At 39.9% G+C, this 23995-nt stretch overlaps 1 protein-coding gene across 1 annotated transcript in view; it reads right to left on the reverse strand.

Moving 5' to 3' along the window:
- Positions 1-20907: 20907 nt before the first annotated feature.
- MRC1 (mannose receptor C-type 1) overlaps positions 20908-23995 on the reverse strand; it is an 85260-nt gene continuing 82172 nt past the window's right edge. The window contains exons 29-30 of the mRNA XM_020284087.2: positions 22894-22935; positions 20908-22011 (exon numbers count right to left, since the gene is read on the reverse strand). Coding sequence (XP_020139676.2) covers positions 21761-22011; positions 22894-22935 — 293 coding nt within the window. The 3' untranslated portion in view covers positions 20908-21760. The remainder of the gene's footprint in view (positions 22012-22893; positions 22936-23995) is intronic.

The raw sequence follows: 23995 nt of genomic DNA on the forward strand, positions 1-23995 counted from the left end.
TTCTTTTTACAGTGCAGTGTGGGAGATACAAAAGGCTCAGATGACTGCCCATCATAAAGGAAATCATCTGCTACATTTTGATTTTTGCATTCTCCCTAAAGCCCCTTTAAGCCCAAATATTCTCAGAAAAAAAAGTTAAATATCATAGAACTTTGAAACAAATAGAATCATAGGCTCACCCCTTCTGTAATACATACCAATGGTACTTATCACCAGGTTCTTGAATCACTTGTGACTCCTCCTCTAAACTGTTTTCTCAGAGTTTAAGTAGAATATTCAGCTGAAAAGGCAGATTCTACAAAGCACGGACTAGTTCTATACATCTTCTGTTCTTGGTGACACGGCCAGAATTATCATAGTTCCATCAGTGAGAAAAATGACAATTGTTCTGAACTTACCCCTTTGGTTGTCTTTGGCCAATGGAACAGAACAGAGAATCCAGATGTAAAACCATCTTCATAGTGCCGTCTGATCTTTGGCAAAGCAGACAAAAATATACCCAGGGAAAAGAATGCTTGTTTGATAAATTGTGCTGGGAAAATTGGATAGCACATGTAGAAAACTAAAATAGGACCCACACCTCTCACAAAAATCAACTCATGGTGGATAATGGACTTAAACCTAAGGCATGAAACCATAAGAATTCTAGAAGAAAATGTTGGAAAAACTCTTATAGATGTCAGCCTAGGCAAAAAATTTATGAAGACCACCTCAAAAGCAATCATAGCAATACCAAAAATAACTAAATGGGACCTGATCAAATTAAAAAGCTTCTGTACAGCCAAAGAAACTATCGCTAGAGCAAATAGACAACCAATAGAATGGGGGAAAAATATTTGCATGCTATACATCTGACAAAGGGCTGATAACTCGAATCTATAAATAACTCAGGCAACTCAGCAAGAAAAATATCAAACAACCCCATAAAAAAGTGGACAAAGGACATGAACAGAAACTTTTCAAAAGAAGATAAATGGCCAAGTAACATGAAAAAATGCTCAACATCTCTAACCATCAGGGAAACGCAAATCAAAACCACAATGAGGTATCACTTGACTCCAATGAGAATCACTTTTATCAAAAAGTCCCAAAACAACAAATATTGGCATGGCTGTGGATAGATGGGAACACTCATACACTGCTGGGGGGATTGCAAACTAGTACAGCCTTTATGGAAAGGAGTATGGAGATACCTCAAAGAGCTACAAGTAGAGCTACCATTTGATCCAGCAATCCCACTACTCAGAATTTACCCAAAGGAAACACAGACATTCTATTAATATAAGAAAAGGCATCTGCATTCAAATGTTTATAGCAGCACAATTCACAATTGCAAAGATGACACAACCCAAGTGCCTATCAATGCATAAGTGGATTAATAAAATGTGGTATATGTATGCCATGGAGTTCTACTCAGCCACACAAAACAATGGTGAACTAATAGCTCTTGTATTATCCTGGATAGAACTGGAGCCCATTCTTCTAAATGAAGTAACACAAGACTGGAAAACAAATGCCACATGTACTCACCATTAAATTGGTACTAATTCATCAACACTTATGTGCACATATGGAAGTAACATTCATCAGGGATGAGGCAGGTGGGAGTGGGGAGGAAGGGATGGATATATTCACACCTAACAGGCACAGTTTGTGCTGTCTGGGTGATGGGCATGCTTATAGCTCTGACTCTGGCAGTGCAAAGGCAATTTATATGACCAATGCATTTGTAGCCTGTAATATTCTGAAATCAAAAAAAATTATGAAGTGATTAAAAAACTTAAAAAATGATAAAAAAAAAATTTTATGTGTAACTCTCAAAGTATTTTTCCTCTTATAGTATATGAAAATGAAAACTGTAAAAAATACCTAAGAGTACCAAAAAAAGGCAATCTCTCCAACTAGAGATAACAGATTATCTGTTATTTTGCTTCTTTATAACATAATTTGGATTTATGTATATATAATTTTGCAGTTCACTGTTTCCGTTATTTACTGTATCATGTATATATTTACTGGATCATGTCATTCCCGTTAGATATGGATCTGTTTTATTAGTCATTTCAAAAGTTCGCCTTTCACAGAAGGAAGATGAAAGGACCCTGGGTTCTGAAGGTATCATCCCAGGTCCCCTGCGAGCCCTGGCTGCCTATCACTGGAGTTTTGATTAAGTAAAACCAATAAGCGTCTATCTGCATGAGATTGTTTTTATTGTTTTCATCATTTTGTTGTTGTTGTTGTTGATTTGAGCCAAATGCAAAACACTGGTAGAGCTTGAGACAACAACATGGCATTTTGTTTCTTACAGTGACATTTTCGAGCATAGAAGAGGCTGATGAAAATGGGGAGCTGGTATCAAGAGGCCGGGGGGGAGCTGAATTTCACAGCTACCCTGTGAGTCACTGGGGGGTGAATCACTGTGGAAATAGGCATCTTCGTTCTCTCTGTCTGCATAACAGATCAACACAGTCAGTTAAAACAAGACACCTGGATTATCTCAGTTTCTGTGGATCAGAAGTCCAGAGACAGCTCAAATGGGTCCTTTGTGTCTGGGTGTGTCACCGACTGCAATCCAAGTGTCAGCCAGGGCTGAGGTTTGCCCTGAAGGCTCAACTGTGGCAGGATCCCCCTTCATGGTCACGTGGTGTTTGGCAATCATGGAGTGACATCCCGTTTGTTACCGGTTACAAGGGAATTGCGGGTCCAACCACACCAAAGAGAAGGGGAGGGGACACCATATGAGCATTGATACCAGAAACTGAGGATCACTGAGGGCCCTAAGGTGTCAAGGGTAAAACGTCAGGAACATATGAGTCGATGTGACAGCTAACATTCCAAAAAGCTTCTTACAAGACGTTTATAACCTAACCACTTTCTAATCTTACTTGTTTTAAAGTCCTCTTGGATTAGCTACAATTATTACCAAAGGATGCTTTTGATGTTTAATATTTATTCAGAATCTTAAGTGTCAGTGTAAAATACTGAGAATTTTTTCCTTTTTAATTTAGTCGTAGTTGCTTGATCCTAAAATTCAGAACTCTTTGAGATTAAAAAGATAAATTACATAAACATCAAGCTTAGATTATTATTCCACAAACTGAAAACATTACAGTGTCTGGAATACTTTTTGAAAAAGAAAGAAATCCTACTTAATACTTTATTCTACTTTTAAGATTAAGACTTTGGTACAAAGGACAGACATATCAAAATTATGTCACTTGTGCTAAACCTTCTATATTTTATTTAGCTTTTAATGACACTTTAATAATTGAATTCCATTATTTCCAAGAAAAATGATTTGATGTTATTGGTCTTAATTAAGCTAATGACATTGACAATCATTCTACGAAATAAATTTTTCAATGCTTATTGTTTAGTGGATTTTAGTCTCAGTATAAAAAGGGATATTTCTAATATTTCTGTAATTATTAGACACAGCATATAAGTTTTTAAGCATTTGTGTATTTTTACGCATTTACATCAAAACTATGTAATATATATTCATGGCAAAAATATTAGATATTAACAATGTATTAGTAGTTCACTAGTGGAAGGAATAGAGGTGATATTTTTCCTTCTATTTTGAATCCTTCCCAAATTTCCTATAAGAAATTTATAATTTCATACAGCCAGAAACAAAACAAAACATTGTTTTAGCCTATTTTGTGCTGCTATAACAATTCCAAAGACTGGATAGCTTAGAAACAACAGAAGTTTGACTCACAGTTCGGGAAGCTGGAACGTCCAAGGTTAAGGGCCGCATCTGGTGAGGCCATTCTTGCTGTGTCATAGCATGGCAGAAGGTGTTACATGTAGAGGTTGCAAGAGAGCAAGAGAGGGTCAACCTTGCTTTTATAACAAACCTACACCCATGATAGTGACATTAATCCATTCATGAGGGCAGGATCCTCATGAACTAAGCACCCATCAAAGGTTCCGCCTCTCAACGCTGTTGCATCGTGGATTAAATTTCCAACACATAAGCACCAGGGGACACATTCAAACCACAACGATCATTTCTAAAAGAGAGGATTGGACTTAATCAATGGTTTTTTTCTGTATAATTTGTTTTTAGTATCAAAACTCTTTTTTCAAATGAGATTCTTAGAGGGATCTCTTATAAGCCTGAAAAGATCAATTATTTTGTTTTAGCAAGTATCTGTTATTGTTTGTGAAATTCCATCACAGCTAAGCATCCTTTGGAACGGAATTTTAAAACCACGAAGCCAAGTGGTTTGTAAAGTTCCTTAAAACAGGGAGTGGTGACAGGATTCAGACAGACGTGAAGAGACTCTTGGCTCCAAGTAGGACTTCAGGGATTTCTGAGTCTCACTCTCCTCATTTTTAAAATGAGGATATGCCCTGTCTTTATGACATCTCAGCACCTGGCACATTGAGCAGCTCAGTAAATGGGACCGTTATCACACTACAGTTTTCACCCAAGCTCTACAGTGTCATTCTAAAAAAACAAATTCCCTCTCCAGTCTCCCTCTCTCTGGATCTTTCTCCAAACTACTTCCCTTTGCTTCTGCAAGTTCTGATATTCATACCATTTCCTATGCCAGGCATCCTCAAACTACTGCCCAAGGGCCACACGTGGCCCAGCGAGGACATTTATCTGGCCCCAGGGTGTTTTTGCTGCCGCTACCTGTCCTGCTTAGCAGCCGACTGGTCCCGGGCCCACAGTGCGCATGTGTGGAATGTGCGCCTCACTCTCCAACGGCCCTCCAGTGGTCTGAGAGACAGTGAACTGGTCCCCTGTTTAAAAAGTTTGAGGACCCCTGGAGCCTAGGCTGTAGTGGCCCCTCTCCCCTCTGCTGCCAACCTATAGGTTTTATTTCAAGACCCAGCTCAAATACTGCTTCCTTTGAGAGTTCTTGTGACTCCCCTGTAGTGGTAGAGATGGGATAGATTCCTCATCGTCTGTGCTCTGTGATACTCTGCTTTCATCCTATTTGTCCCATGTTGTGTCAATTCATATGTTCATATCTTATGTCACCCATCAATGGGGAACAGGTCTCAAATCATTTTCATATCCCTAGCCCTGTCTTTGATAGGTAGTGAGCACCCATGAATGGGAAACAGTGACCACTAGTGGTCAACTGCAGCATAGCCACTTAACTTCATTCGACACGGGGCTACCACAGGTGTTTTAAAAAAGGAGCCGGAGCAAGTCAATTTTTTTGACATTTCATGTTAAATGTAGAGTCAGAGGAAGTCTATGAGTGCATGAATTCCTACTCCTAGGGGAAGGGCAGGAACCAGCAATGGAGGACGCCAACATGACAATGATGCAAAAGTATCAACGTGCCCTGGAGCTCTGGAGGTGGGCAAAGTCCCCACGCTGTGGACATGGATCTCATGTCAGTCCAGGAATTGTCCCCACAGGATGTTAAAATCATTCAGGAAATAGAACTCTGGCAGGCGTGGGTAAGGGCCACTCGTGGCCTTTTTGATCCTTGAGTGTGGCCTTTTCACTGAATCCAAAGTTTATAGAACAAATACTTTTAACAAAGGGATTTGATCTATGAAGTTTGGATTCGGTCAAGCGGCCACATTCAGGGATCGGGAGGGCCACCCGTGGCCTTGAGGCCACAAGACTCCCTATCTATCCAATATTGAAGAATAACATTCCTTTCTCAAATGGCCACATCTATCAGTCAATAATTATCCACAGTGCTGTTGATAGGAAGTCACAGTAGTGAGTATATATGAGAAATAAGGCTTTTCTTTACTTTCTTATGTCAACGTTAGTCTAACTCTGAGCCTCCATGTACACTGGTTGTTGGGAAATCCCACCCTAAATTGGGGCAAAAACCCTAGTCAAGCACCAGGGACACCCTCCAATCTAGGGTGCCCCTGGGTAACTGCTAAGACTCCTCTCCTCCTGATCCCTGTGGTCTGCTTTTGTTCTCTGCCTCTCCCGTTTCCACTCTGCATGTGTGGCTCTGAATCCAGCCACTGCGGGACATTTGTCTCAGTTGCAGGCACCTCTGAGGCCATGTCACCCTGGGCCCTGCTTCTGCGCAGTGGACGAGACTCTGGTCCTCATGAAACCCAGTGCTTCCGTGGGCGACATTTCCCTTTCTCCTCTCCCCTCTTCCTCAGGGGCCCCTGGCATGCTCTGTCATTCAACTTGGCTCTTGCAAAAGGCAGGAGTAGCCTTTGATACCATCAGCTCTGCTTGCTGTGTGCAAAACCCCCTGAGGCAACAGAGCATTGAGATTCTAGCTGCTGATTTGGAATCAGAAAGGAAATATAGGTTTTTTTGGGGGGGGAGAAATCATCCCAGAATGATTAACACTGGGAAAATGAATCACACTTATCCTTACCATTTATTTAAAAAATGGTTCTCTTAACAATATATCTTCCAGAAATAATTTCTAGGAGAACTGATTCAATAAATTGTTTATTGATTTGTTTATTAATTCATCAAGTGCATGTTCAGAGCCTGCCATGTGAAACTCACTGCTACAGCTGTGGGAAATAAAAGATCTACAACATCAAAGTCACGTTCTCTCCTACACACTTGGTCTAATGGGAGATCACGCCAAGCCCCAATGATCAATTTCTCTGAATTCTGACTCATTCCACCATTCTCCAGCTTACACATTACTCTGTCCTACCTTCCACGATCCCATGATGCACCTTCAAGGCTTAAGTTTCCTTCATTGCACTTTTTTTTTTTTTTTTGCCAGATGAGCAACCTTCATAAATTCTCTGCACTTCTGTAGAAATAAGGTTATTTCTGTTGCTATTTGTTTAAGGTCTGTCTACCCTGCAGGGCTGTAATGTACACAGGGAGAGGGGCTATGTCTTTTGGTCACTGCTGTACCCCCAGTTTTCACGTAGTGCCTGGTGTATAGTAGGTGCTCAACAAATATCTGATAAATACATAAACGAAGAATTGAGTAAGTGAGCCAGAGGAGGGAATGTTGATTGGAAGTGGGTGATCCCCGAGTGGATAAAAGGGACTTGGTGTGATCAGGAGGCCTGAGGCCAGACGAGGAGAGGACTGGCCTAGAAGAACGTGATTCGACCACTGTGGGGGTTGGGGGGCACAGGGGAAAAACAGCAAAAAGATCAGGTGATGAGTGGAGGAAATGGAAAATGATGATATGGGAGCCATGCTGTGATATCTTGTTCTCACAACCTCCCTCTTCTAAAGAGGAAATGAAGAAAGCAGCTCCAACTTATGCTTGAGCCTGACTTGCTCTATACCTCCTCAATTCCAACTGTGAAGAGCACACTGCAAAAACCCAGATCAGATCTTCCTCGAACTGGAGAGCATTGTATAATACAAAGCAGGCCCTCTCCCCTCTCTAGGCTTCCTTGTAAGGAAAGTAAGACTATTGAGAAAGGTGAGGCCAACTCCCATCTCCCAGCATGTCAAGTTAAATCCTGAATTCACACTGGGGCTCCAGTTTCTATAAGCATTGTGCTGGCACACTCTAGAATACCTCTTGGGTATGAGAATGTTCATAACATAAACTTAATGGTTTTTCCCCCTCCATTTTCTTCACCAAATTGGCCCTGCTCAGTGAAGTGGAGACTCAGATAGGGTTTCCCCGTATAGTTCTTTAATCCTAAGCTCTTTGCAGATATGGGTTTATTTTACAAACCACTCATTCTACAGTTACTTTTGAAAATGTCTTTTTAGATCCTCGTATTATTCAGGGCTCTCCAGGGAAGCAGAGATAATAGGAGATATACAGATATACATATAGATATAAAGATATTATGAGTAATTGGCTCGTGAAACTGTGGTGGCTGACAAGTCCCAGATCTGTCACATGCGAGCTGGAGACCCAGCGAAGGCGATGGAATTTAATCCAAGTCCAAAGACCAGCAAAGTCAACGGTGTAAATCCCATTCCAAGAACAGGAGAAGACCCAGCTCAAGCAGGAAGAAAAAGGGGCACACTCTTCCTTCCTCTGCCTTTTATTCTAGTTAGGTCCTCAACAGTCTGGATACCACCCACCCACGCTGGGGCGGGTAACCTACTTTACCGACTCCATCAACTCAAACACTAATCTTATCCAAAAACATCCTCATAGACATACCCAGAAATAATGCTTAATCTGGGCAACCCGAGGCCCAGGCAAGTTGATACATAGAATCAACTATTACAAATACCAAGTGGCTGCAGAGTAGGCATTCTACTGAAAGTATCAGAACTAGACTCAGGGGAGGGCTTCATTTTGAGATTTCTAAGGGTCAATAAAAGATTTTCAAAGAGAACTAAAAATATAGAGTTTAGTGAATATTTTTTTGCTGCCTAGATCTTGAATCTGGGTGTGGAATCACAAAGCAATCACCATATCTGCTTTTATTCCTAGATCAGGTGTGTTTGGATGCAAATGTCAAGCAGCTAGGTAAAATAAGTCATGCAAAACAACACAGGATGTTTCTAAAGGATCCAGGACTATCTCATAGGATCTAAGTTCAAATTCCAAGAGATGTTGAGTCCAACCTGGCCAGTCTATAGAAAGCATAATAGAGTCATGGTTAGGTATACAAAATCCTGAAAGACTCAGATCAAAAGCCTGGTTCTACCATGTACTAGTTGCATAAACTTAGGCAGAATATAAAGACTCAGGTTTTTATCTGTAAAGACAGTATCTATCTCATCAATTACTATCAAAATGAGATCAGTATTGAGCGCAGTTTCTTTCACGGATCACTTGATATACTTTTTTAAAAAAAGTATACTCTACTCCCACACCCGTCAGCAGCCACTCTCAGTTTTCTCTCCCTGCCTGATGCTATTTTCCACAGATGGGGCAGGGAAGAGGCTGGTAGCTTCCTCCATGCCCCTGCGTATTTCGTTAGCCTCTAGCTGTCTGGACCCTACATAAAATGAGAAGCTCTGAGAAATGAACTCTTCCCTCCCAACATCTCTCTAGGCTTTACAGTGAGAGACAACTTTAGACAAGGCTGTGTGTGCACGTGAGCCTGGTGGCACATGGCTTGTGATCATTTCTAAGTTTTTATTTTCAAGACATCAGGACAACTCAAAAAAAAAAAAAAAAAAAAAAAGAACCAGGGCATTTCTGAAGCCCAATGTCCATTCCTCTCATCTTCTCTGGAAAATCCAACAGCACCCACAATAGCCTGGCTCAGGAAGTTTACCTGGCTCAGGAAGTTTAGGAAAAAAACCCAAAGTATAAATGAATGGATGCAACCATCTCACACCCATTAGTATGCTTACTATTTTTAAAAAATTTCTTAAATAACAAGTGCTGGCAAGGATGTGGAGAAATTGGAACCCTTGTGTGCTATCCATGAAAATGTAAAATAATGGCTACAGAAAACAGTATGCCATTTCCTCCAAAAATTACACATAAGATCACTATATGGTCCATATGGTCCAGCAATTCTATTTCTGGCCATATACCCAAGATAATTGAAAGCAGGATCTTGAAGAATTATTTGTATACTATTGTTCATAGCAGCGTTGTTCACATTAGCCAAAAATCGCAAGTGACCCAATGTCCATTGATGAATGAAAGGTTAAATAAAATGTGGAATATACATACAACAGATTATCAGCCTTAAAAAGGAAGGAAATTCTGACATGCTACAATGTGGATGGACCTTCAGGACATTATGCTCTGGGAAATAAGCCAGTCATGAGAGGGCAAGTACTGTATGATTCCACTTACATGAGGTCCCCAGAGAAGTCAAACTCAGAGACAAAAAAACAGGATGGTGGTGGCCAGGGGCTGGAGGGAGAAGGAATGAGGAGTGGTTGTTTAATGGGTACAGAGTTTCAGATTTGCAAGATGAAAAGAGGTCTAGTGATTGGCTACATGACAATGTGAATATACTTACTACTGGGCTGTATGCTTAAAAGTTAATATGGTAAATTTTATATGTATTTTACCAAAAACATAAAACACGAATGGATGCATGGATTCAAAGCAGCTTGGCTGGGGGGGGGGGGGGTGAAGGTAACCACTGACTTCCTTACCCCTTCCTGCTGGCGACTGCTCACTGTCCTTGTCTGTCTAGCAAGGCCACATCTCTTCCCCATTACAGGAGCTGTCTGTCTGCACACACAAAAAGAGGAAGACAGTTGTTTAAACCAGCATTTCTCCACCCTGGGCTGCCATTGGAAGAGCCTGGGTGCTTTATAAAAATACCATATCCAGGCCCCACCTCTAGAGATTTAATTAAATCAGGACAAGGCCTAGACATGGATAGTCTCAAAAAAAAAAAACCCAAGTGGTTTCACAAAATGGGATCCCAGAGACAGTCTCTTCTTCTACTTGGGCTTTGGGTTCTTTTTCCTACCGTGTCCCAGAGAGGCCATGTTCTGGTGGCATCTCACCCAGGTCCTTACACTTTCCCTCTTCCCTAGAACTTTTTCTATCCTCAGCTGTACCAAAGTCTTTCCCTCCAGCTACCTCTGCTTGGTCTCTCTTCTCCTTCAAACTTCTGCAATGCTAGATCCAATAGACAGTTTTCATTCCGTCTTACCTGACCTCTCCCTGCCACTCCTCCTTCCCAGCTGCTCTTTCCTTGGCTGTCAGTCATTTTTCACTTTGTTAGTCTTTTCTGAGAGTTCTTAGGGGTTGATGGCAGGCACCGAAGTCCCTTTGGTAGGCTGATAATGGGAACTATTGAAGAAGTGACAATAGCTCTTTCCACCAAGGACTGATGGGCCTTGGACTTTTTTTTTTCAGTTTTATCTTAGTCTATGTGAGATTTATTGGCAGAGATGCCTTCTTGGCAAATCATTCTGTTTCTTAAGAAGGGGTAAGTATTTTGCAAGAAGTTCTTTGATATCCTGAGGCTTGGCACCGTGGATAGTGCCTGGTTGAAGACAATCCAAGAGGACACAGTGGCTTGGATGAGCTTGGGATCAACTTCAGGAAAGGGTTACCTGATACTACCTGGCCTCCCCATGTTCCCGCTCCCTGGTCCCCTCTGCCCACATGGAAACCCCAGAGATTTTGCTGCCTTTCAAGGAAGAGAACTGGCTTGTAAACAAGAACAAGCAGCAGCCAAACAAGCCCAATGACTACGCACATCTTGATGGGGAGCTCAAAGGAAAACTGTGGCTTCAGAAATACCAGTTGGCTGAGACACCTCAAAAATGGTGCCAGATCCTTTCTTCTTGGCAGTGGCGTTCAAGTCAGCTGCTCAGGCTAAGATCCCAAACTGGTTCTTCTTCCTTCTTCATGCTCTGCAAGCTTAGCCTGAGTGTCTACACTGGCTGGGGTATGACCCTGTGGCTAGTAAAGGCAGGAGCCCCAATACCTGCTTTCTGATGCATATGTCACAGGTGCTGGAGACCAGTAGCAGGTGTATCTAGCCGGAGCGCAATTTAGGAAAGTGGCTCACAGCAGAGGTACCGGGCTGGCAGGGTACATACAATATGGGAACACCATCTTCTAACGAAAGCAGTTCTAACATGATCCATCTACAGTTACGGCCTACTCACAAGGCATCCAGGGCTCAGAGAGAAGCCTTTCATGGCCAGCTAAACATCAGAGCTTTTTATATGAGACCCAAGATAAATAACACAAAAAGCTTAGAGACTGCAAAGATTTAGCCCATCTCCTAACTCAGAGCTTCATGGAGGGCATCAAATCTTGCCAGATAGACCAGAGAAATGGATTCCTGAAGACTATCAGTCCCACACCGTGCCTTTTTCCTTGCTGGAAACTTTAAATACCCCTCCTCTGCCGCCACCAGCTCAAGAGCCAGAGCCTCTGAGTTCTGGAATTATCTTGTAGGGTGGTGCATGGCAGTCAACAGAACACATTGGAATTGCGTGCAGTCCCATTTGATTACATGCCATTGTGCCTATTATGATTTCCCCATTATCTTTATAGCCAAGGGTTACTGTGACTCTCATAAAATTGGAGAATAAGACACAGAACCCCCTTCAAAACGTTGCAGTTTTTCCTCAAAGGAGCTGGCGTGTTTTATTCCACCCTCTTTGAGAGCATAAAGCTGCATTATTAAGTTAATATGATCACAGGCCTCAGAAGATTTCCATTTACTTCTTTTTTAGAAGATGAGCAAACCCAGGCTCACAAAGAGACTGGTACTTTGAGATGGGCATCTCCACTGGCCACACAGTTTACTGTTACCACTCATGGTCTGGAAGGATGGTTCTTTACAAAGACATAGGGTTCTGCCCAGGACCACATAGTTAGTGTCTGGCCCATAACATCTGACTCTTGGAGTTCATATTCCAAGACTGGATAAGAGACAGATCTTCACTCACACATATTCATGGAGATTATGAGGGCGATGTGAGAATAGGATAGCATTGGAAAAGTAGGAGTTGAATAATAAGTTGCACAAGTGAATATTAGCATCTGTGGTTCCTGGTTAATTAACAAAAAAACAAAAAAACAAAAAAAACCAAAAAAAAAAAAAACAACAAAAAAAAGAAGCTGCAGCTTTAGTTAACCCTGTGCTCTTGGGCTGCACTGCTCTTATCTCATGGGTTAGGCGAGATTTCTAAGGGCTCTGGGAAAATGCTTTTTCAATGCCAAAGGCTTCCAAGCAGGGAACTCATCAAAGTGAGTCTAATGCCTCAAAATCTCCTGGGATGTTAACTGAAATGCACATTCTAGGACTCCACTCCTCCAGGTCTACTTAACCTGAATCAAGAGCATGGACCCAGAGGAATCTGACTTTTTAATAAGCACTTTATGTGACTCTTATGCACAGCAATGTTTGAGAACTTCTGCTAAGACTCTCAATCAGGGACATGCCCAGAGAGTCTTCAACAGTCTTGCTCTTAAAAAAAAATTAAATCAACAGAAAAAAGAGCATGGTAGTCTTACAGGGTTCTTTAAAATTCTGAGAGAACTGTGTGTACACAAGCTTATAATGAGATCCATAAGGAGAAAACTGTGATAGGGAAAGGTTCCCACTCATCCCACAGAGCTGGTTGAACAAGTTCAGTAATTACTGCCAAAACCTATTCTTGCAGAGCTGACCCAAATAATGTTAATATTTGAAAGCCCCGCTATACAGTCAATCTTGAGCCAATTCACAGAGACTTTCCAATGTCAGTGTCACATTCTTTTAAAGGAGCTGCCTGTCAGGGAGTAATTCTTAAAAAAAAAAAAAAGAACACTTGCAGAACACTAAAGAAATGCTAACACCAAGATGTGGGTTTCCGGCATGCTGTTGAGCTACTGGGATGAAATTGACAGTTGAAGCAGTCTCTTGATACATTTTTAAGTTAGCATCTATTGAAGCTTCAAGAAAAATGATGTTTTAAGGAAATTTTCTTATTTGATATTTAGGTACAATCTAAGAAAAACCAGAAGCATAAGAAGGCAAATTATAATGTGACAATTTTTGGCCACATCCCATCTGGTTCAAAAAAAAAAATAAAGTTCTATGATGGGTAGACATTCTACACCAGGAAATTCACCAACTGCTCTCCCATAATTGTGATGTGAGAGGTGACTATACTCGTGGTCAAGAATTTTGGCCTAATAGAGAATCCCAAGATGTGTCAAGTTAAAAGGAAGCAGCAGAAACAAAATGAATGTGAGTAGAGGGTTTATTGGGGACAAGCTTGAGGGTTGCAAGCTAGGACCATAGATTCAAGTTGCCCTGAACATCCACCAGATTAGCGGTAGTTACAAGTGGATTTTTTAAAGGCAAAAAAGGGGGCAGTCAAGGTGTTTGGCAGGAATTCTCATTGGCTTACAGAAATAACATTGATTGGTGATTGCCTATACATAGTTAAGCTGTAGGGTGTGGGCTACAATACCCTGTAGCTACTCATAGCTACTTGTGGCAATAGCAAGCAGTTTCAAGAGATAAACACACACAATTCACTATTGCAAGGATGTGGAAACAACCTAAGTGCCCATCAATTCATGAGTGGATTATTAAAATTCGGTATATGCACACAATGGAATATTACTCAATTATAAGACACAACAGTGATCTAGCACCTCTTATATTTTCCTGGATTGAGCTTGAGCCCATTCTCCAACGTGAGGTAACACAAGATCAGAAGAATAGGCTCCACGTGTACTCGCCATCAAATTGGTACTGACTGATTAACATGATGGTGCTCACATGGTAGTAATATTCTCCAGGGATGGGGGTTGGTGGGGGGGGTAAACTCACAACTACAGGACATGGTGAGCATTGTGGGGGAGAAGGGCAGGCCTCTAACCCCCGCTGGGGAGAGGCAATGATATAAAATGTAACCAAAATGTTTGTACCCTCATAATATCCTGAAATAAAAATAAATAAATAAATAAAAGTTACCCACGGGGTGGGGGAAGGGAGAGGGGGAGAGAAAAATATGTAGCTCAAAGCAAGGAGTAGGATATAATTGCTGTCTCATTTTCAAACCTTTCTGGGCCTGATAATTTGAAAGGGCTCATATTCCTCATATAAAAGGCCTCTTCATTCCTCAGGAATAAATATCTCCAAGCTAGTACTACTTAACATTATTTCTTCATGTCTTAGTCCATTTGTGCTGCTGTAACAGGATTCCACAGACTAGGTAATTTATAAAGAACAGTAATTTGTTTTCTCACCGTTCTGTAGTCTGGGAAGCCTAAGACAAAGGCACTGGCATCTGACAAGGGTCGTCCCGCTACAGCCTCTGGCAGGTGGAGTAGGAATGTCGCATCCTCACGTGGCGGGAAGGCAAGAGAGCTACACGCCAGTGAAGCCTCTTTTATAAGTTCCTTAATCACATTCACAAAGGAAGGGCCCTCACGACCTAATCACCTCTCAAAAGCTCCACATGCCAATATTAGCACCTTAACCATTAAGTTTCAACACCTGAGGTTTGGAAGGGACACCTTCAAACGATAGCACATCATTACCCAGTTCATAGAGTAACCTGGAGTTTTTTGTGTGTTTGTTCTGTCCTGTTAATTAAGGTGGTGGGTGAGTCCCACTCCCGGATCCTGGCTTAATGGGTCGGGGTGAGGCCCAGGTGATTGCCATGTGCGTCAGTGTTGAGAACACTCATTTGCGGTCAAAAAAATAGGTTTTCTGTACATTATCAGCAGAGAATAAATTCTAATATAGGTGCTTTATGTTCTTGGTAATACAAAGGTTTCCAAATTCAGATAGGATTTTCTACCTCCAATTTTGTTATGGAGAAAAGCCAATCATTCCATGCATCTCATAGTTATGTGACCTACGCCTCCAGGGATCTCTGTGCCTGATTCTTCGTGAGTCTACTAGAGTAACTTTATGGCTTCAAATTTGAATATCTGAATATAAAGGAATACTATTTCTGGCCTCTTTAAAATTAGGCCAGATCACACACATGCACCTTTGATTACATATCACTATGTATGTATTACATATCAATATGTAATACGAGGCGTCTCATCTCTTTGGTTGGGTTACACGGGTACAGCCTGATGCCACATCAGGGGACTCTGAATGCAGGTCAGATGGAAAGGGGACCAACAGAAGAAAGCCTCCTACCATGATTTGAGTGCATGATCGTGAAGCCCCATTCCTTCCAAGCTCTCTACTTTCATCTCACTTTATGCCCCATGTAAACCAGCTGTTTCTTATCCCAGTGGCTTTGCTCAAGTTTTCCATTTGTCTGGTGTCCACTCCTGCCTTGTCCCTTCCCTCAAGATCCTTTTACTCATCTTTAAGATGCTGCTCTGGTCTCTGCTCACATGCAGCTCTCTCCGGAGCTGTTCTTGGCATTCAAAGTGACTGCATAGTGAAACTAATGAAGCTTAAGTTTCAGGACAGCTTACTTGCACGTGTCCCTTCCAAGGCCCTGGAAAGGGACTGAGCAGTGTTTTCACATGGTCATGCTTTTAAAATAAAATTTGGAGATGATATTTTAACCATAATTGTTTTAGCCTCTCCATTTCTACTACCCCTCCATCATACCTCCTCTTGTGTCAGGTGGTGTTGGAGAGATCATGAGCATTTTCGGGAATAGGACACAGGCATGTTGAGTTTGGAATACATCTAGTTTGGATTTTAATGGCATAATGTACTTATGTGGTTGTCAATCTAGGAATGGCATATTAGTCAGGGTCCAACCAAAGAAATAGACCCAGTAGGACATATGAAAATAAATAGACTGATACATACATACATATACCCATATAGAGTCATATTACAAGGAATTGGCTTATGCAATTGTGTCAGATTGGCTAAGCAAATCCAAATTCCATAAGCTAGGCCACCAATGGAGAAAATCAGGAGCAAACTAGAACTTCATGGGCCAAAGCTGTGGTTTACAGGCCAGAGTCTCACCTCACCCATCACCTCATCTCATCAACCCTTCCCCCATGCCCCCCCAACGCCTGTGCCCCCTCCCCTCCCCCGGCCAGGAAATGCCTAAGCCCAATTTTTAAAGCCATCCACTTTATTAAGTCAGGTCCACTCAGGATAATCTCTTCAACTTAAAGTCCATTGACCAGGGACTTTAATTACTTCTGCAATATCTCTTCACAGAGCACCTGGACTTACGCTGATTGAGTAACTGAGTACCATAGCTCTGCCACCAACAAGCCACCTCACAAATGGCTTCTCATAAAAAACCAATCATCCTCTGTGCAAAACCACCCAACCTTGACTGGAAGGTTGAGGGCCAGATTTTATAGAGTGCTATTAGTATGTCCTCATGTACCCAGGACCAGAGCATGTGGGAATTGAAGGAGAAACTAAGTTTAAAATATGTAAAACATAAAGTTATAGAAATTCTTTCAATCACCAGAGTATAAAAAAGTAAGTAGAAATTTCAGTTATCATCAATGCCCAGTCAAAAATGGAAGGTCTAAGTAACAATATGGAAGGCATATGATTGTCTATAATAGACAATTATTTTAAAAGACACATTATTCTTGTTTTTTTTCTGGGTTGATGGGAATGTGGTATTGGAGGTTTATCAAATATGCCATTTTAACTGCAACTTGGAAAAACATCTTTAGCACATTTCAATTACAACAATTGAGGAATTCTTCTATAAATACTGGAAGACTGCAGATTTGGATGTGTAGAAAGTATACCTTATTTTGTCATTTTAAAATAATTGAAGAAGTAGGAGAAAATGCAAATAAGATTAATGGTAATATGCAACAAAGCAAAATATTAGCAATGAAACCAATAGAAATTATTCTCTGGTCAGGAAGGAAATAGTAACAAGATCATATCCAAAACAATAATTTATAATGAGGAAGAGATAAAATTCATATTGAAACAATGAAGAGACTCTTAGATTATATGGTAATTTAGTTAATAAAAGAAGTAAGCCATATGAACATATGGGGAAAAGATTTAAATTTTTAGCAGAGTTGACACAAAATAATAATCTGACCAAAAATTCATAATATGCTGTTATAAAAATATCAATAAACTGATTAATGGGCATTGTAAGATAAAATAATAAACATAAGAAACCACGTTCATGGCCGGGCATGGTGGCTCACACCTGTAAACCCAACACTTTGGGAGGATGAAATGGGAGGATCACTTGAGGCCAGGAGTTCAAGAATAGCCTGGGCAACATAGCAAGACCCTGTCTCTAAAAAAAAAATTAACTTTAAAAAAATTTTTTAAAAATCATCCAAAAACTAAAGCAACAGGGATACCAAACAACCATGCTCCAGTTAGCAGGCCACCAGACTTCACATACAGAGCCTACACTTACAAGGTTCCCCCTAGATGGAAGGGGTTTGCCAATGGAAATTTACCACTAAAATGGCCAAAAAAATAAAATTCTCCAGCATTAAGGCATGCCAGATTTTCTGAGACTCCAGCCAGCTACATATTATGGACAATTCTTATATACATTTTTTCAACTAATAGACTAAGTTATGTCAAAGAACATTTAGAGCTCAAATGTCAACTTACAACTATCGAGTTAAAATATAAAGCCAAGTTCTCTATTTTTTCCTGCCTACTTTAAATCTGCTCACTCCCCTCCTAGTGTTAAAATAAAACTCACTGTTTATAATATTACTTATTTGAGGCTGCTTAGAGATTTTATTTCTCTTATATAATTCAGCCAATTCTAGCTAAAACATAAACATTAAAAATTGAACCCTACACTCATTTAAAACTAAAAAAGAATAAAAGAGCTGTTTTTAAAAAAAAGAATCAAACTGCCATTCTTAACCCAAAATTCTGGTCTACAACCTTCATTAGATTACTCATCAGAACAAATAAAATTTAGCCATGCAAACAGTTCTGAATTTTGTCAAAAATATGATTTGGATCCAACCATCTTTTATAAACTGGCAAGTTTATATTACTATTATAATTTATATTTTATATTATAATTATATAATATTAAAAATATAATTTATATTATAATTTATATATTATATTATGACTAAAATTCTAAAAGAAAAGCTATAAGAAAGAGTTGATTGGTTCTGTTTCTCTGGAGAACCTCGATAAATGAATACAAGTCAAAAACAAGCCTTACAGAAGTATGTTAGGGACTGCATTGTGCTCCCCCCAAATTTGTAATACCGAAGCCTTAACCCACATTAATTCAGAATTGTGGCTGTTTATCGAGATACAGCCTTTAAAGAGGCGGTTCAGTTAAAACGAGGCAGGTAGGGTGCCCGTCCTTATCAAAGGAGATGAAGACACAGTGAGACACCAGGGACACGAATACAGAGCAGCAGCCGTGTGAAGAGGAAGCAAGGAGGCGGCCGTCTGCAACCACGGAGAAGAGGCCTCAGAGAAACCCAGCCCTGCTGGCACCTTGATCTTGGACTTCCAGCCTCCAGAACTGTGAGCAAATAAATTCCTGTTGTTTAAGCCAACCATCTGTGGCATCAAGTTATGGCAGCCTGAGCAAACTAATAGGAAGTGCATCAGGAAGCTAATTACTAAAAATAATATGTAATTGTCCTCAATTTTTGCTTCTTTTTTAAGAGACAAAGTCTCTCTCTGTCACCCAGGCTGGAACACAGTGGCACAATGGCACAATCAAAGCTTATCACAGCCTCAAACTTCTGGGTTCAAGAGATCCTCCAGCCTCAGCCTCCCAAGCAGCTGGGACTACAGGCATGTGCCACCATGCCTGGTTATTTTTTTTTTTTTTTGTACTTTTTGCAGAGATGAGGTGTCACTATGTTGCTCAGGCTGGCTTCAAACTCCTCAACTGAAATGATCCTCCCATCTTGGCCTCCCAAAGTGCTGAGAATGCAAGCACGAGCCACCACACTCAGGCTAATCTTCTTTGTCTTAAAGAGGGGCCCCAAAAGTGTAATCTCAGTTTACACACAACCTGGCTCTGCCCCTGCCGACAGCCCTGTCTCTCTCCCTCTCACTGCTCCATTAACACCTTGAACACATTCTACCGGCGTGTCCACCACCTGCTTGTAAAATGATCTGCTTGTGTGTCTGGACAACTACTAGGCCGGGCACTCCTTGTGGACAGGCCCTGCATCTTACCAATATCTGAATCTACAGGGGCTAGCTCAATGCCTGGCACATATATTAGATGAAAGAATGGGTAAAGGTAAAATGAATGCTAAGTGAACGCTGAAAAAAGAATGCCTCAAGTGTCTGCCAGTCTCTGCAGATACCCCCTTTATTTTTAGAGTTCAAGTTACAGATCATTAACATTGTTTGCATTCAACTTGGAAAAAAATATCCCTAGGAATCTTCCAGCTACTGGATCCTAATAAAAACCTGAAGCAAGTGCAAAGCCAGTGAGGAGAGCAACAACACTTAAACGTTTAATTCCCAGAGAAAACTTCTGTTTAAAAAAAAAAAAATCAAATCAACTACAACAACCAAACTCAAAACAAAACGAATAAAACAAGACAAAACCTCCTCTTTTCCACCCATACATTTCCCTCCCACTCCCCACAGCCAAATAAACCCTTGATATTTTAGTATTATGTTTGCATAGGTTTGTAGATACATATGCACATGACATATCTCTTTGATTACGTGTTTGGGTGGATAACGTGAGAGTGTGAAGTACAATACCCAGCAACCCTGTCAAACAAAGACTGTTTCCTGAAATGATAAGACATTCAAGTCTGAGATTGATGTTGTTTGACTTCCAAAATATTTTCTGTGAAACAGCAGCTCTGCATTCTAATGAAAGAGACTTGTGTAAAGGGTTTGGAAACCATGCTTGCTCATGTATTTCTTCTCAAATGCTCTCTTGTCTCTTGCAGAAAAATTATTAATATGTGTGTGTATGTGTTTATATGGACAAGGATTTCCTTAGTATAATTCATCACACTCTGCTTTGATACTCCAGCCACTGTTTCCATCGGAACTTCTGCAAATAGAACATGCTTTGTTCTTGCCAAGAAAATGAAAAGCAATTCGTTTTCTATTATCTGAGGCATAGAAGGGAGTTGTGTGTGCTCAGCAGCCTTTCCCACAACTGCTCACTTCTCACTTTCTATTTCTTTCTAAACTGGGGTATTGGACACTCCATCCTACCCCTTAACCAATATGTTGATTCTTAATCTTTTTTGAATGGTGGAATTTCGTGAAAATATAGCTATTTTCTTCCCAGAAAAAAAGGCACAAACACAAATCAACACAACATTTTGCGTGCAATTCGGAGTCCTATCAAAGACCCCTTAATGCCATCCAGAGAGTCCTGGCCAGGGGTCCTGGGTAAAGAACCCCTGCCTATGGCAATCCCATAAGACAGTAAAAAGATGGGCTGGCAGTACAGTGGGGTCCCTGTGTACAATGTAAAAGCTCTAAAACATTTCACAACATACCTCAAGCTCTATCTAAGGCAAAAATTTTAAGCAAAAAGGAATCATTAAAAGGAGGAAAAAATATTTGGAGTTCTAATTCCCAATATTAGTGCCTTTGATTGTTGGATTCTGAGTTGAGTCAATGTTATAGGGGAAGATCTTGGAAAACTGAACAAGTCATTATGGTAAAAAAAATTCATTTTATACACAATGTTTTAACAATGTATCTTTTCCAAATAGATGAAGTTTAATTTAAAGGATTTCTTTACAAATAATATTGTCTACGAAGAAAGTTAAAGTATAAAGTGAATGGATAAATAAATCTCATTTAAAAGCAAATGTACACTTACCAAGATCACCAAAATGCAAATCTAGTAAAAATAGACCTTGTCTTCTATGTTTATTTCACATTATCTAAGTACATCCAGTTATGCAAATTTACATTTTTTTATTTCACATCCTTGTATTCTTGATATACATATAACAGGACAAAGAACACATCTGCAGTATTTAGCCTGTAAAATTCTGCTTGGGGAAAACAAGATTCTTGGCTGGCTTACTCTGCTACATGTGTACGAATACAACTCTAAATAATTGAAATGGAAATCAACTGGTAAAAGAGAAAACTGACTAAATTTTTATACTACCGGAGGTTATTTACACTTAATTTTTCAAATGTTCTTCTAATTGTTGAAATACAGTTTTTAATAGATAACATTACCTTTGGGAGCTCTTTAAAATACTTCAAGAGGCTTCACTGATTGTTTCTAGAGTTCTCACGATTACTGCATGAAATTGACTCTAGCTATATATCGGTGATACTTAAATGTTGGCAGTGTAATGATGTGCATTTCACTATTATTTCTTTAAGAGTGGTAATGAACATTATTATCCCTCTTTTGTAAAAACGTCTTGCCAGCTAGGAAATGAACAATTATCTCTTCAATTAGGCAAAAGAAAAGGACAGACCAGAACGATACAGTACACATTTTAAAGGAAACAATCACATTGAATTAAAGAATTTAAAATTTTAGTTACAATTTCATGAAATTCAAATCGATCAAGATCACAGGGTGGCACTAGAGGATTGCGTGTTCATTCTGTTCAATGTTGCCCATGAGATCTTTCGTATCACTTGTTCCTGAACTTGGCTGACTGTTAAAATACAGAGTGTTTTCAAAGGCACCCTCTTGAGGTAGGGGCACACGTCTTCTCTTGTAATAGAAATAGGCGGCGAGGCCAGCACCCGTTAAAATAAGAAGGACCACGACAACCACTGCTCCTGCCACGTTGGAAGAGGGCTTGGCAGGATCCATCTTCCTTGAGTCAGCTAGAAATAAATAAAATCATTAGTGAAAATATGGAGGAAGACAGAAAGTCAAATGCTATGGAAAACAATACAACTTTCCTTGTGGAAACACTAACATGCATGAATAGTCTATCAAGTGACATTTGTCAAACAGAAATGCAAGACCCGGAAACAAGAATCCATATGACATAGAGGATTATGAAGAATGTTTAGATGATTATTCAGTTGCAAAAATACTACCTCTGTCTATGTAGCATTGAGCTAGTCCACCAAAGTTTTTAAACTACATAAACCTTGCTTCAGAATAACTAAGGCTGCTTACAAACACATTATAGGAAGATAAATAGAATAGTAATAATAATGATGGTGATACTTAAAAGCATGTCAAAAAATTAGGAAAAATAGAAAATAAGCATAGTGGAAATTTGAACTCATAGGTATAATTAGTAAACAAACAGCATCCATGGGATTAATAAGGGAGTTATAGTTAAGCCACGAATCTCACTGTGAGTTTTTAGCAGCCAAAAAAAAGTGATTGAAATAGGATCAGTTACCTAATTCAAGTTGTCTATAAAAATTAAAATGAAAAACTTTGCTAAGGAAAGAAAAACCCACAGGGATTCTTGAAGGAAATTTCTTCCATGGGTTCTCATAAGGCAACTCTTCATAACAGAGCAAAAAAAAAAATATGCCTTCAATAATTTCTTATGGTAAAAACACCAACCTGACTCCAAAGCCTGTTTTTCTAAAGTATCATTCAAGGCAGGAGAATGACACAAGGATCCAAAGGCCAAGCAAGTCGACTGAGAGTGCAGGGGAGCCGGAAGAGATTGTGATGGCTTTTAAAACAAACTGCATTGATGTAGTATTAACACAGAACTTGAAATTTCATCACGGTCTTACCTTTTGTTGTAATTAATGTATGAGTAGGTTCAGCATCAACAACTGTTTGTAAAAAAAAAAAATAATTAATTAAATATTTATAGAAGCTAAGAATAATTGCAGGTAGATAGTAAATATTATTTGGGCCACAAATATATGGAATACTCCATTTTTGATTTATGGTGATAAGATATTATATAATATGATATAATAGAAAAAAATCTTTATCTTTCTCCATGTATCTGTCTGTCTACCTATTATCTATCTATGCTACAGCAGCATCCTGTAGCTTTATGACACATTTGAATACATTAGAAGATCTGAAAATGTGATTCTCCCAGTCGCATTGGAGCCACTGATACCCTTAAAATCTACCCAATCTACCTATAAGTAGAGCATTCTAGGGTAAGGGCTTTGAAATTGGGCCACTGAAGTGTTAAAGGGTTCCGTATTAGAATAAAAAGTAAAGACTCCAGGATTGCATGAAAGGGGTGTGGTGTCTTAGAACAAAGTTTTTAAAAAAGACAAAAGACCTGCACTATTTAAAAATGATAGAACTTCCTGGGACAACAGGGTGAGTTTATCTAATTCATTTATTTAAATCTCTTACCTAATTAATAATTTTATTTCTTGGAAAGGATATTAGTTGAGATAGAATGATGACACAATATCATTACGGTCCAGATCATGGGTCCTCATGAGCACTGAACGCTATTAATTCCCCCAATCCCTTCCCTTTTCATGGTCTCATACTCAATCTCAGAAGGAGACTGAATTAGTCTACGACTCAGTCCATGATCAATTATTTTTTGTTGTTTGTTTTTTGTTTTTCAGAGTGCCATGGCATCATTATAGCTCACTGCCACCCTTGAACTCCTGGGCTCAAGAGATCCTCCCGCCTTAGCCTTCCAAGTAGCTGGGACTATAGGCACACACAAACCACACATGGCTAATTCTTTAAATTTTTTTCTAAAGATGGGGTCTCGCTATGTCGCTCAGGCTGGTCTTGAACTCCCGGGCTCAATCAATCTTCTCACCTCGGCTCCATAACCAATTCAGATTCCTCCCCAGAACCGTGGCCTCTTCTGGTTTGGGCTGGTCATTACTTTATCCACTTTTCCCT

This window comes from Microcebus murinus, chromosome 25, assembly GCF_040939455.1.
Source record: "Microcebus murinus isolate Inina chromosome 25, M.murinus_Inina_mat1.0, whole genome shotgun sequence".
NCBI classification, from domain to species: Eukaryota; Metazoa; Chordata; class Mammalia; order Primates; family Cheirogaleidae; genus Microcebus; species Microcebus murinus.